Source organism: Megascapheus bottae, chromosome 7 (genome assembly GCF_031878675.1).
Source record: "Megascapheus bottae isolate mThoBot1 chromosome 7, mThoBot2.hap1, whole genome shotgun sequence".
Lineage (NCBI taxonomy): Eukaryota > Metazoa > Chordata > Mammalia > Rodentia > Geomyidae > Megascapheus > Megascapheus bottae.
In genome coordinates this window covers 36,450,540-36,466,123 of record NC_143515.1, presented here as the reverse complement: position 1 = coordinate 36,466,123, position 15,584 = coordinate 36,450,540, and the positions used below count along the sequence as shown (strand labels likewise).

The window sequence follows — 15,584 nt, the reverse complement described above, 5'->3', positions numbered from 1 at the left end:
GCAGAAACCACATCCTTGCAACATGGCAGCAATTCTTCAATCTTTGTCTTTCCCTTCTGGTTCACTCTCTCATCTGCAATCTAAAATTAGCACTATGCACACTTCGATTGAGTAACTTGTCTATATTTTATTATGGTCCTCCCTTGCTCTGTCACATGAAATGGCTGGTGACTTAGGAAATGAGTTTTAACTTAGTTTGTTTTAATCCTTTTGACTTTACACAGCCACCCATGGTGCCTACTGCATGGCATAGCTAGGAGCTTACTCTTTCTTTCTCTACCATACCTTTATGGATAGGTTTCTGGTCCCATTGAGGTCCACATTTCTCACTTTGCTCCAGAAATGTTCTGCAAATGTTAACCAACTGTATTCTCATTCTGCCCTGCTGGTTCACTTGCAGCCTTTATGCATCCCAAGCCTGGTTTAGACATTCCAGAAAGGCTGAGAGCTTACTCTATATAGTCAATCACTGGTTCACAAGCAAAGCTCAGTCTTATTATTTCATCATGAGAAACATTCCATTCCAGTAACATCTTTTCATTTAGTTTAGGAATATGAAACACTCACAGAGAAGAGAGAGTGCATAGGGCAAAGAGACTAGGAGAAGAAAGAGAATGAAAATCAAGGCCCACCACCTTTCTTCTCCCGTAGTTGGATCATTCTATGGTAGTCCTGTCAGGTGAGAATTGCTGAGGCCAAGAAGGGAGATGGCACTGCACATGGAACAGAAATCTTCCCTGATTAGTTCCTGGCTCACTGAATTCTCACATCATCATCTTCCCCAGTGTTTGGTTTTAATTCCAGTGGTGAGGAGGTTTGTACTAGTCTTTCTTTTTGCCGTGGAAGGCCATGAAAAGTGTCCCAGAACAACACACACACACACGCACACATACACACACACACACACACACACACACACACACACACCAATACAATTGTGCTTCAATCTACAGGGTCTTATTGGTTCCTGATAACCCCTGCCCCACTTTTCCCATGTTGCTGGCAACCTTCTACTTCTCCTGTTTCCCATAGTGGTCCTAAGAAAGTCTGTGAAATTCTGGGGTGAGTCGAAAGGCCTGAGTCTTCATAGCTACGATGGGTGTCTGCTTGATTCTCACATCTCTGTTAGCTCCATGTTGTGCCATTGCCCCAGAAGTCATTTGGAGGTCCCTTGTTACACTGTTGTAAGAAGGGTGTCTTTCCCACTATGTCTGATATGACCTCACACTGGGAGAGACTACACTGAGACAAGTATGGTTGAGGAGAAAACTGACCGCTTCTCTCATCCATCATCTCCAAGTCTCATAGATGAAATGTTTCCTTTGTTAAGTTTATTTTTATTGGAAAGGTGATGTATAGAGGGGTTACCATTACATGTGTTGGGTAATGAGTACCTTTCTTTTTGAGCTTCTATGTCTAACATCTTTCTAGTCAGGAGTCTAGTATGGAGTCTTTGCACTATATCATCTCTGACCTGGAGAGATCCAGAGCTGCATCCAGTCCTTCACACTTCCTTCTACCTACTCTCTTCCTGATCAAAACCCTCCTGTGGTTCCTTTGGGTCACTGGCCTTTGAGCAAGGAACATCTCCACTGAGCACCCTTGCAAACAGCAGATCCTCCAGGAGCAAGATCTGAAATAAAATTCCCATTGACGTTCCAGGACACGCGGATACAAAGTGAACCCTTCCTATCAGCATGTTGCAAAGTTGTCATAAAAACACCCAACTATTTTTCACTATAATCAAGTGGGAGGCTGAATGAAGATATTTGGCAACCTGTCCAGTTCTCTGGTGGGAATTCAGGACTGCAAGCTGGAAGCTGAGGATAAGCGTATGTGGTGGGAACACAGCTCTCTTTTGAGGGCCAAAGGAGCCCTGTAAATAGAGATTGCCAGAGTCTTTCCAGACAGCATTGCGTATTCAAGGGAGTTCTGTTACCTAGGATGAAAACTCTGGATCCAATTAGGATGGGTGGAGGAAAGATGATCGTTCATTCCACGTCTAACACTTAAAAGTGAGACATAAACAGCAATAAAGATGTGAACATAGGCCTGGAGGGTGATAAAAAGACAGGTGCTGATGGCTCTTGCCTGTAATCCTAGCTACTCAGGAGGCTGAGGTCTGAGGATCGTGGTTCAAAGCCATGGGACAATGACCAGGCCCAGAGTTCAAGTCCCATGACTGACCAAAACAAAAAAAAAAGACAGGGATCAAAAGCCATGGGGGAGAAATGGGTAATTAGTACATTGTACTGTTTGCAGTTATCATTTTTCCTTTGGTTTATTCCCTTTGTCACTGTTCATGATCTCTGTACCCTTTGTCTCCCATATAAGTTTAACTGATTTGAGGAGGGGAAGGAGAGGCAAAGGATGAACCAATTTAGCATTGGTACCCACTAGATACTATATTGGAAACTGACTATACAACTTGGGGGTGAGGAGGGTTGTGAGGGGAAAAACTTGGAGAAAATGAGGGCTGGGGTGATGGTGTTCAAAAAGAAATGTACTCATGACCTGACTTATATAACTTCTGTACATCACCTTTACAATAAAATTTAAACTGAAAGAAAAGGTAGGAACGAGGGAAGAAAGCAAGTTTGCTGATGGAATAACATTCTGAAGTAAGAGAGGACTTAAGGAAGCTTTCAAAGACCATTTCCCATTAATAATAAGAAATAAAACCACCTGTTCACAAGTGTAAGCTACAGACTGCTAAGTGGTTTGTGAATTTACTGGACAATTTCCATGAAATAATGAATTTATATGTTTTTTATTGGTCGTGGGGCTTGAACTCTGGGCTGGGTGCTGTCCCTGAACCCTTCAGCTCAAGGCTACTGCCCTACCATTTGAGCCACAGTGCTACTTCCTGTTTTCTGGTGATTAATTAGAGATAAAAGAGTCTCACAGACTTTAATGCCCAGTCTGGCTTTGAACTGCGATCCTCAGATCTCAGCCTCCTGAGCAGCTAGGATTACAGGTGAGAGCCACTGTGCCCGGCTCAATAATAAATTAATAGTATAAGCTAGTGTAACGAGTGGAGAAATTGAGGTTAGGAGAAATAGCGTGATTTGCCCATGGTCAAAAAACAAAGGAAGAACAGATCTGTAAGTGAGTGAAATGAACTGGGGTAGTTGATAGCTTCATTCATCTGTGTCTTGAATCTCCCAAGGACTTACAGAGGCTGGGGAGAGGACTCATCAAAAAGGGACTTTGCCCCTCCTGGGAGGAGAAGCATACTGACCCTGGTATTACAAGTGATTTTAGGAGTTGGTTTTACCAGGCCCTAGAGAGGGGCGGGGGTGTGGCTTCAAGTCCTGCTTTTGTGTTCTATGGGTAGTGACAATCTGAGAGGTAATAGGAGGGCACCGACCAGGAAACTTGGTCCAGCATCAAGTTCTCAGTGGGCAGGGGACGGAAGGACACGCAATGATTCGTAACAAGGAAAATTCAGGACATGCCAACTCCCTGACAACTAGCCACCGTAACAGAAGCTGCCGAGTGCAGCAGCCGGGCCAGCTGACAGTGAAGTCCCAGGGCAGGCTCCCTCTTACAGTGGGCAGCTGGGGAAGAATGCCCAGGCTGCTTCCAGAGGCCTCTGCAGCTGTGTGGGGCGCACCCTGAACCCTCAGAGCAAGGCCAGTATTTTCTTCTCTCTCTTGTCGGATAAAAACTCCCACGCAGGAAAAGGAAGCACCTTTTGTCAGATGCTGCGGCCACTTCCTCTTCAGCAGGCTCCAGCCATACTTTGTCTTTGCAGAATGCGAGGTCCGGCAGCAGCAGCAGCAGCAGCTGGACTTCAAGTGCGTGGGTCTGGGTCCAGCCTTGGTCAGGAGCTGGACCTCAGCCTGGCTTCCTTCCAGGGCCTGTGTGTATGTTGGGGTGGGAGTGACTGTCCTTGATCCACATCTGGACTCTTAAACGAGTCCTGGCCATGGCCCTTCTCCACTTCCTCTTTCATCTCCCCACTCTCTCTTTGCTTACTGTTTCATGTCCTTCAGTGTGTCTGCCTATCTGTCTCTCTCTGCAGCGCGATCAAGAAGCGTGATGACCGGGGATCACATGGCAGCTTTTCACTCATCGTCCACCCCCAACCCGCTGGAGCGGCCCATCAAGATGGGCTGGCTGAAGAAGCAGCGATCCATCGTGAAAAACTGGCAGCAAAGGTACTTTGTGCTCAGGGCCCAGCAACTCTACTACTACAAAGACGAAGAGGACATGAAGCCACAGGTAGCTGCTGAGTATGTCTTTATTAATAGAGTCTCCCTCTCTAGGCTTGGCTGGAAGCTGTGTCCACTAAGGCCATCCTTAAACTCACATAGGCCTTCTTGTAGAACTAGGCAAGGCTTAGAATGTGGAAGCATTGTCATTAGGAGAAGAAAAGGTATGGAGTGTTTGGGGGCTATTTTGTTTTAGATAGATAAGATAGGTGTGCTATTCATTATACTTAATATATTTATGCACAAATGTTCATACCTCACACTGCTTCAGGAATATGAAATAAATTAATGAGTAAAGTAGGAAAAAAATCCCTGCGACAGGAATTTAGGATGAGGAAAAAGAAAATAAGCATACTATAAGGAGAGTATGTGATTTGTTATGAAAAGATGAGTTCTATAAAGTAAAAATAAAGTGGCAATGGAAAAGAGTTAGAGGTTTCTCAATTTTCAGTTAATTAAGTAATAATTAAACAATTAATGTCAATCCTAGGGCTTGAACTCAGGGTTTCAAGCTCCTGTTTGTGGTTCTCTATCACTTGACCCATACGTTTACTTCTGGCTTTTTATTAGTTAATTGGAAATAAGAATTTCATGGACTTTTCTGCTGTGGCTGTATTTGAACTCACAATCCACAGATCTAAGCCTCCTACGTAGCTAGATTGTAGGCATGATCCACCAGTGTCTGGTGAGGTTTTATAATGTTGAGTGGAATGGTCAGAGTACCCATGTGAAGAGGCTGACGTTGGAAGCAGGACTGACAAGGAAAGCGAGTTCACCAGATGAGTGTCTGGGGCAAGGACGTTCCAGGCCTGGATATTATCCACCCAAAGGCCAAGGGCGGGGGCCGCAGGGGAGGACCTGGTAACCCTGCCGCTGGGATCCCAGGAATAAACTAGGTGTCTCACAGTGACCACAGTAACTGGATACTTCCCTGGAGCTTTTGTCCATGCAGATGGGAGAGTGGGTTTTACCAGAAGGTACTTACAGGGAAGACAAACTCTAGAACCTTCTGGAACCAGAAAAAAAACTCAACAAGTGCGAGGATAAGAAGTGTGGCTGGGCACCGGTGGCTCAGGCCTGTAACCCTAGCTGCTTAGGAGGCTGAGATCTGAGGATCAGGGCTTAAAGCTAGCTCAAGCACAAAACTCCGTGAGACTCTTACCTCCAATTCACCACCAGAAAACCAGAAGTGGCACTGTGGCTCAAGTGGTAGAGTGCTAGCCTTGAGCAGAAGAGCTCAGGGACAGGGCCTAGGCTGAGTTCAAGTCCCATAACCACCACCAACAACAACAAAAGAAGTGTGTTTTTGGAGGGTAGACAAGCATGTGAGGCAGAATGAAACATTTTTGGGGAAAGCAGTATTTCTTAAAGGGAGACGTGGGGATGCATCACTTATCTCACTTATCGGCAGGACTTGGAGAACCAGACCCTTTACTTGAGAGTGTATTGAACGTCTGGCTCTATAAAGACCTGGAAGGGTCTCAGAGACTCCCGTGCACATACCTAGTGTTCTTCAGATGTACTGTGTGTGTGATAACCAGACTTCCTGCCCTATCAGAATGACCTAGAGTTTATCAGGGAGGAGTGAGTTCAGGCTGAGGCTGTGGTCAGCGTGTTAGGACAGTGTAGGTTTTTTTCACCTGCAGGGATAAGAGGAAGGGCAATAACATTTTGAAGTTGACTATTAGTCATCTGTGGTAAGGTTCATAACTAGGTGTGGGGATGGTAAACTCTTGTAATCACAGCACGCTGAAGGTAGGAGGCTAGAGTTCAAAGGGCAGCCTGAGCTACATAGTAAGACCTTGTCTCAAAAACAGAAATAAACAAGTTTTTTTTTTGTTCCTTGCCAGTTCTAGGGCTTGGACTCAGGGCCTGAGCACTGTCCTTGGGCTTTCTCAAAGCTAGACCTCTACTACTTGAGCCACAGTACCACTTCTGGCTTTTTTCTATGTATGAATCGAACTCGGGTCTTCATGCATGCTAGGCAACCATGCCAAACTCCTTGGGCCAATCTCCTGGCTCAAGCTGGGTTTTTTGTTTGTTTGTTTTGTTTTTAAAACATACTCAGCACTTTTATGTAAATACTTTTATATAAAATATGAATTAATAAACTGATTATTATAAGGTTTGACTTTAAGCCTACTACAGCTCTCATGAGCTAAATAAATTAACTCTAAGTATGGGTCTCATATTTTACATTAGGAAAGCAAGATTGTTTAGACTGCTTGAAATAATTGTATTAAGTATTTTCTTGAAGTTAAATGTTTGCTCTGAGACTTCTTGGAAAGAGCCAGTGTTTTGCATTTGCTGATTAAAGTAGCTTTTTTGTATGTTCTACCCTTCTAAAAGGATATCAAACCTGCGAACAACTAAGAAAACATGGCAACATACTCTCCTCCACCATGATAAGAAAAACAAACTAATCATGAAGGCTAAAATAATCTTTTGAAGGTTCTTACATCTTCCCAGTGTAGGAGGACCAAAGTCAAGGCCTTCTTAGGATTAAATTAGCCCAGAGTAATTAGGTAAAGCTTTGTCCAGGATGATAAGGGTGATTTATTCTTTGCCAATCTATGAATGTAACACATAAGAGCAATAGGTCAAGTGAGAAAAACCACAGACCCCTCAAATGAGTGGCTGAAAAAAAAAGCATTGGAGAAAATCTTGACATTCATTTCAGATAAAACAAACTAAAAATGAAACATTTAGGAATAAAATGACATCCCTAGAAAGAATAAGTATCTTTTGCTCTATGTTAATACCTATATTTTGACTGCAAAAGCCATACATGTGTGTTATAGGAAATTTAGAAAAAATGCAGAAAAGCACAAAGGAAAAGAAAAAATTATTGAGTCCTACCAACAAGAAATAGCCCCTTAAATATAAGCTCACCTATCCACAGGCATTTAGAAAAATCATCCACTATAAGTGTAAAATTAGTATAATGTCATATACTTAAAAAGAATCATACCATGAATATTACTCCTTAATATTGAATATTATTCTGCAATGGAATTTTAATAACTGTGACACAATAACCTATTCTGTAATTTAACTAATTATTCTGTAATTTAACTAGTTACTTACTTGTGGGAATTTGTGCTGGTAGTGATCTATTATCACAAACATTAGATTGGCAATCTCTAGAAATGAAGAAAAAGTTATAGGCATGAGCTAACTTTTTGGAGCAAAAGTAACGATACATTCCAATATCATTCCCCTACCTTTGTGGTTCTGGTAGATGAATGACTGCAACGTAAAAAAGCATATTCAAAAAATGCCAGAAGGGGGCCGGGAGTTTGGCCTAGTGGTAGAGTGCTTGCCTAGCATGCACGGAGGCCTGAGTTCAATTCCTTGGTACCACATATACATAGAAAAAGCCGGAAATGGTGCTGTGGCTCAAGTAGTAGCGCTCTAGCCTTGAGAAAATCTAAGGATAATGCTCAGGCCTTGAGCTCAAGACCAGGACTGGCAAAAAAATAATGCCAGAAGAAGACGTAGATATCTGTATTATCTTTGGGTATCTATTATTTTTAAAGCACAACAGCAAAGACAGCACAAGAGAGAGGTTTTTTTTTTAATACATTTTATAAATAGAAATGTATCTGTAAACATCAACAAAGCAAAATGAAATTTCAAATAATGACAGCAAAAGTATATAACTCATGTATGGTAAACAGATATTCATAAAATATTTAAAGTGTTTCAGATCCATAAGAAAAATCCAAACAGCTCAGCAGAAAAATAGGAAATGATATGAGTAGAAAATTATGTGTATTCAGTCTCATTAATAATTAATGACATACAGTACAAGCTAATGAGATACCAGTGTTCCCTTATCGAATTTGGATAGCTCTCTTAGAATTTTTAGTGAATGGGGGTCAGGAACAGGAATTCCCATGCACAATTTAAGGAAATACAACTTTTCTGGTGAATGTTATGTCCTTTAAATGTAACAAACCCTTTGCTTCCCATTTTTAGTTGCAAAAATTTAATCTCATAGGTAGTATTCTTTATCAGTGTTGTATTTCTAAGTATTTTACAACTTAGGATAGACTTCTCTGGTGAATGAGCTGTGATTGTGTGCAGTGTTTGTCAGTTTCTGTGGTGTAAAATATTTCCATCAGGGTTGACTCAAACTACCAAAATAATATTACTGAACTCAGATATGTGGCCGCACGACATCATACAGAATTCTGCTACATGTATAAAAGAAAAATAACTACAATAGCGGAAATAATAGTAAAATATGGTAAACAACAAGGAAGTTATTTATTATTATTACTATTAGCGTAGTGCTGGGGCTTGAAACTGAGTTGCATTTGCTAGGCAGGTACTGTACCACTTGTGCCACATCTCCAGCATTTGTTATTTTTGAGGTAGTACCTTGCCCCAGTCGACTTGCATAGTAGCTGAAAGTAGTTACGGACAACGTTGTCCCTTCCCTTTCTGAGACAGTTTCTTCCTCATCAGTGGCTTCATCTTCAACCTGCCTGGTGCCCCTTCCCAGGCTGACCTTCCTCTATTCATTTATCCTCTATCCAAGGGTCTCATATTTAGTATGAAGAAAATGACCCAAATCAGTCATTTGTGTGCCTGAACAGGTTGCATTACAGTTGGTGCTTCTTTCAACAAGGGGACTTGGAAGCTAACACCTTGTGTGTAAATTTGGAATTGCATGGAGCCCAGTTTAAATCATATCTTTTCTAGGAACTAGCTTGTGATCTTGGGTCAGCTGATCTAAGCCTTTTTTTCCTCATCTCTCTAGTAGGGAAAATACTAATTCTTAAAGATTTCTTACGGAGATAGAGCTGAGCTACAATTTTCAGGGCAATCAGCAAGGAGTCTGGAACTTAGTAACTGCTTAATACATGGAAATTGTATGTTATATATTTAGTGTTTTATTTTTATTATTTTCTGATGAAATGACTTTGGCTGTCTTATGACAGTTTAAAGGGGAACTGAAAGGAAGCAGGTGCCTCTAAACTTGACTTTCCTTCTCCTTCTAGCAGCATTTTTTCCCCTAAAAGTAGCAGGACCTTCTGGCATCAAAACTCATCCAAAGTAGCTCAGCAGCAACACCTTTCTAACACCAAATAATGTATCACTTCCTTATTATTTATTGTATTTTACTATTATTTCTGCTGGTGTAGTTCCTTGTATCCATGCAGTAAAAATTCTATATGATGTTGTTCTGTTTACATATCTGAAATTGGAGTCCAGTAATATCATTCTGGTGTTTTAAGTCAATTGTGAATCATGTCTATTATCTAGGTTAATTTTGGTTCACAGGTGACAAAGTTGTTACTTGTCTGAAAGGCCTGACTTTTGATCTTTCAGGGTTGTTTGTATCTACTAGGAAGTACAATCAAAGAGATTGCTACAAACCCAGAGGAAGCTGGGAAGTTTGTCTTTGAAATTATTCCAGGTAAGTGCCAGAAGATGGAGCAGAGTTGTACTACACTGCCCTGTTTTATTTAGTGAGTCCTTCTAGGCAACAAGCTAACCAATCTGTTAAGAATGGTTCTGCAGAGAGCTTATAAGCCTATGCTAGTTGATTAGCTAGTTTCAAGGGCCAGCATAAAACCCATAAACATTCATTCAGTTCTGTTAAGTGTTCCATAATGACTTGCTTGGAGCCAGGTACTACACTGGGCTGCTAGTGTGAAGATATCATCCCTACTCATTGGGATGAGCTCAGTCTAGAACTGAGCAGGCCAGTCACAGGATATAAATTATACTGTGGTACTTTGCATTGAGTTTGTTGAGGATAGTGGGAGGTCAGCAATCTCATGCAGGGCTCAACAGGACCTAATGAGAAAGGACACTCTGACTTGTTACACACTCACATGCCAGGTGTGCATGTTACTTACCTTTGTGTGTTACCTGCTTCCAAGGAAGAGTTGGCTGTACTCCTGGCTCTGCCATACTAGGGTACTTTCTCTGGTTCTCTGGCTCTTGCTCAGCCACAAGTTCTAGCCTCTCCAGGAACGTCCAGACTGTTAATGTGGCTGTGCTGTCTCAAGGCTAAATCCCATGTTACAACAGGGAAGGTTACAGGTTTCTTTGGGGTATTTTGCCTTAAGCCCCTTCACACAACTGAAATCTAGTGGAGACTGGTAACAAAGCAGACACACAAATAAATTGTGTGGCTTTCTGATGGTATAAGTACTATGGGAAGGAAGTAGATGGACGAGAATGTTCTGGCTGAGATGGGGATGGTGATTATTGCTTTGTCACTTATAAACAAGCCAGAAGAGCATGCTCCATTGAGAAGGCAGCATCTGGGCGAATGCCTTAAAGGTCTGAAGGAATGAACCAAATGCACAGGAGAAGGAAGAGCATCCCGTGAGGACGATGAGCCAGGGATAGACAGCATTTCTCGAACATGCAAACCAAGACTCAGCCCTGGTTCCCAAGTTTGGAAGCAATATGGGCTACTGGAATCTCTACTGGGAAGAACGAAACCTTGCTTTGAACTTACAGTAACTTTCTGGATACCAGTGGGCAGGTGGCTTTGCATGTCTGGGTTTCAGATTTATGATCTGTAAGATGGGAATGTTACAAGTCTGTGTCCTAATTTAAAGAGATCTTATGGTTCCAACAGGATATATTTTTAGTTCTTCCCTAAGCAGTTCTTGGATTCCTATTTTACTTTTTAAAATCTCTCAGGAATCCCTTGTTTGCACAGGGCTCCCATGAACTAGACGCTCTGGTCAGAAGATCTTAGGTCAGAAGATAAGATGAATTTAGACTCCTATCTCTCAAAATTTTAAAGAAGGTGAGGTTTAGTCACATTAAAGCTCAGCCCAAGAGACTGGAACCAAAAGGAACCATGGAGCCTTTATTTTCCTAAATCCCATGTTGGACCCCACATGGCAGCTCAACTGCTTTTTTTTCCTGACCTTGTGAGAAGAATGGGTTGAAAGGCATTTTACAATGTAATGCCCTCTTATCATGAAAAGAAATTCTTCCTGTGACCCTCCTCAGCCTTCTTGTATTGTATCAACCTCAAACAATTTCAACTTTATAAGTTTCCATTTGGAAGGAGGACTACGAAACACTTAAATTCTAGTCACAGATCCATTACTACATGGCCTGTATTTGACATCCTTCCTTTCCCTTTGTAAATTCCTTTGCCTGTTTTCCATTTTTGGTCATCTTTCTGCATTCCTTTGGTCTCCTTCTGTTCCCTCTCTGCTGCTTTGTTCATCCTTTTGTCCATTTGAGAAAATGGATATCCAGAGAATCCTGCATAGGCCGTGATCTTAGTTTTAAAGGGAAGATGCTAAACGAAGTCCTAACAAGTATCATGTGTCCATGAACTAGGTATTGATAAGCTACAGTGTTCTATGTTTTGTATTGCCTAGAGAACGGTGCTCTGAACAAGAAGTAATAATTTTATGAGAAAGGCATACCTGTGCTCCCTGCCTTGCTACTTGAAGCTGTTGTCTCTGTCCCAGTCCCTATGGTTAGGTTTAGGGCCAACTTAAGAAAGGGTGTGCTTATCCAGATTCTGTGGTTAATGTTCATAATCTTAGCTACTGAGGAGGCTAGGACCTAAAGATCACAGCTCAAAGTGAGCCCTGGCATACAAATCCCAGAGTGTTCCCCCAACCACTCAGTTATGGGGCTTGAACTCAGGGCCTGAGTATGGTCCCTGAGCTTTTTCGCTCAAGGCTAGTACTCTACTACTTTAAGCCACAGTGCCACTTGCAATTTTTCTGGGGGCTAATTGGCAATGAGCGTCTCATTCCTCACACCTCATGAGTAGCATGGGAGACCAACATTTCAGCCCCCAGAGTCTCTTACCTCTCTCATCAACCAGCAAACTGCTGGAAGTAAGGAGTGGTTCAAGTTTTAGAGCACTAACCATGAGTAAAAAAAAAAAAAAAAAGCCTAGTAAGAGTGCAGGGTCCTGAGTTTGAGCCCCAGTAAAAACCAAAAACAACAAAAAAAGAATTGTCCGTGGTTGGCATGATGGCCCAAGGTCTTCACCCTTGCACGGGCTGATCCTATCTCTGCTAATGCTGAACTTGACACTGTGCCCTTTTTCTTCCTTTGGGTAAGAAATAGCTTCTGTCCCACATGGAAGTAGCTTGCAGTCAAAACGATCTCACTTGCAAGCCATTATGTTCAGTGATTGGTATGCAGAACAAGTTTGATGAAAACCCATATGCGCATGGAAATTCAGTTCCACTGAGGACAGTTGGCCAAGGATTACACTATTGACTGGCACTGCTTCATTGATCCAAAGCAGTAATTGGGTTCGGCCTCCCTTCCCTTGCCCTTGCCTGGGCCTCCTGCCATTTGAAGACCTTTGTGTTTGCTACTCTTTCCTGCAGCCACATGGGACCAGACTCGATTGGGACAGGATTCTTATGTCCTCATGGCCAGCTCCCAGGCAGAGATGGAGGAGTGGGTTAAATTCCTCAGGAGAGTTGCTGGTATGCCTTCTGGAGGTAAGCACAGCTCTGGGCTTTTCTGGGCAGGTTGTAACATCTGGGGAGATGGAAGATGTAGCTCTGGACATGATCTCTCCTTGTACAGTGCTCAGGGGACAAATCAGATGACAACTGAGACCACAGTCTTGATCAGGTTCTCTACTGACCATGGAGAAGAGGGTTTAGAGCTTCTTGCTTTCCTTCTAGATCATCTCAGAAAGACAATTGCAAATCGAATGGAGAGTGGCAAGTCCTTTGCACTCATTAGCAAAGGTGTCAGGTGACCGTTGGCTTCCTGGCAAAGCTAACTTACACAGCACTGTGGGTCAGGCCTCTTCTGGACTTTTGGGGTCTGAGAGGGTAGATGGCAAAGTTGTAACATAGGCTGTTCAGTGCAGGAGAGATAAAATGCTCCAGAGAAAGGAGTGAGACTAGAGAAGTCTTATAGGAGTGCAGTGAATTGCCCACTGAACGCTTTTCTGCTTTGAATGTTTAAACTCTTGAAGGGAATTTCTAGTATTTCCCCACGGGGTCCTGGTTGCAGGGGGGGAAAAAAACCTAAACGGCCACAAAGATGACAATAAAACCTGGTGTTAAAAAATCCCTGAAATCAACACATTTGTGAATCTATTATGTTTTCCCTTCATACCTACATGATAAAAGTGACATGTGTGAGCCCACAAGACACCATTTTCTATTTTTTTAGGAACACTTTGCCTGGTATCAATTCCAGGATAACTACATAAATATATAATTATTTTATTGACTTTGCAGCCTCTTATTTTAGAAGTCATTTGTGGAAGCTTTCATGGTTTAAATATTAAATATTAATTTGGTTTCCCAATAATTTCTTTCCAAAATTATATGAATACCACAAAAATTTTATGGAAATTTGAAAAACAAATATTCCTCAAGCCATTAGAACTAATTTTATGCTTTTTTTCTAGCCAGGATGCATATATACATGTATTTTCTAAAATGATGAGCAGAATGTGTGCAATTTGTCTTTTATAACTTTTAAGAATTTATAACTAAGAATTGCTATAGAATTTTAACTGATGCATACCAGGGATTATTTAGTTATAAGGATTAGAAATAATATTCAAAGATTTAAGCACTAAGATTTACTGAGTAGAAACAGTGCTAATGAGGATAGATGTGGTGGTGCACTTGTAATCTCAGCAACCCAGGTGGCACAGGCAGGATTATAGTTTAAGGTCAGTCAGGACAAATGTACAAGACTATTTGGGACACACACTAAAAGCAACATGGATAGAGCTCAAGTTGCAGAATTCTCACCTCACAAATTTGACACTCTGAGTTCAAATTCAGTACTTATAATAAAAGGGAAAAATAAAACAAAAAAAGAAAGGAAAAAAAGGGGAGAGGAGAGGAGAGGAGAGGAGGCAAGAAAGGTCAGGGATGGCCGGGATTTTGGCCTAGTGGTTGAGTGCTTGCCTAGCATGCACGAAGACCCAGGTTCGAGTCCTCGGTACCACATACATAGAAAAAAGCCGGAGTGATGCTGAGGCTTAAGTGGTAGAGCTCTAGCCTTGAGAAAGTCCAAGGACAGTGCTCAAACCCTGAGCTCAAGCCCAGGACTGGGGGAAAAAAAAGAAAGGTCAGGGACAGAAGCTGAGCTATGGCACAGGGAGTATGTGTTTTTGTTGTTAGGTTCTCTGGGGCCACACAGTTTCTCCTTCTGCATTTCTCTGCACACTTGCCTGTTTTCATCTTGCCAGCAGCCCCCAACATGCCTACACTTGTTCCTTACATTACTGTGCCAACCCCAACATCTCTGACAAGCTCCAGCTATGTATCAGCAGCCTCATTCCAAATTTTTGGGACAGAAACTTCCTGGCTCAGCTGAGGTCAGTCTATCTGAACACTCAGGGTATGTGAGCCCAGGGGCCAGGTAGTTGTAGCTGGGAACCATCCATGACTTCTGAAGGGACCTGAGTGGGACAACTAGACTCTGGCATACCTGCCACAGCCATCTATGACACCTGTACTTTATTCCAGAAACAGCTACATAGTTGCATGAACCATCTTCCACATTCTAGAAGCACCTTTTACTGTGCTCAGTGGGCCACACGAAGTTCTATTCTTAAACTACTGAGGCCTAATTCTATGCTCTTTTAAACCTGCACAATCTTATCTGTGACCTTCCTTATTGACCTGGATTTAGAGACTGTGAGGTCTGGTGATGTTTCCTGCTCTCCCCAGCTCTAGGCTGTCTGCATCTGAGGGGAGGGGATAGGGCCTGTTTATCTGCCTGCTCAGGGTCTAGATGTTGGCTATGTACTTTCAGCAGGATCTGAGCCTGCCTGGCTAGGCCTTGCCATGGTGAGCTGTATCCTGTCCTGGTACATGAGCGGTGAGGGAGATATGTCCCTCACCCCATCTTGAGGCCACCGCCCTGAGAAGCAAATTAAGCTTAAGTCCCATAGGTGGTGAAAAGTCCAGGGAAGGGAAGTCAGAGCAGACACCACTTCTGCACACAGCCAGGGTGAGCTTTTTAAACCTTCACTGTTCAACTCTTTCTACTTCCCAATAGCTTCACTGTTTTTTTTCACTCAAAGTGAAAATCAAGAGCCTTATTCTAATATCTAGTGCATAGTTCCTCCCATCTTTCTATGTCTATCTTCCTTCCATGTTCATTTCATTCCAGCAGCATCAGCTTCCTCAGTGCTCTCAGCTAGCTCCTACTACCAACCACAGGGCCCTTGCATTTGTTCCCTCTGCTCAGAATCCTCTTCTCTTGAGTGGCTGTGCATGGCTTACCTCCTTTTTTTTTTAGTGACTACCCTAGTCCACCTATGTTTTTTCTTTCGCTCCTAACACACACTCTCTTCTAACTTGCTAAATGCTTTAGTCATATTTGGTTCATCGTTAGTCTCTTCTAGGCATGAAAGTTTCAGTC

General features: G+C 42.4%; 1 protein-coding gene across 1 annotated transcript in view; it reads left to right on the top strand.

The window, feature by feature from the left end:
- The window catches only part of Arhgap25 (Rho GTPase activating protein 25), a 71,815-nt gene that overhangs the window by 26,489 nt on the left and 29,742 nt on the right, over nucleotides 1-15,584 (top strand). Inside the window, exons 2-4 of the mRNA XM_090336767.1 lie at nucleotides 4,028-4,227; nucleotides 9,558-9,645; nucleotides 12,563-12,679. Coding sequence (XP_090192893.1) covers nucleotides 4,028-4,227; nucleotides 9,558-9,645; nucleotides 12,563-12,679 — 405 coding nt within the window. The remainder of the gene's footprint in view (nucleotides 1-4,027; nucleotides 4,228-9,557; nucleotides 9,646-12,562; nucleotides 12,680-15,584) is intronic.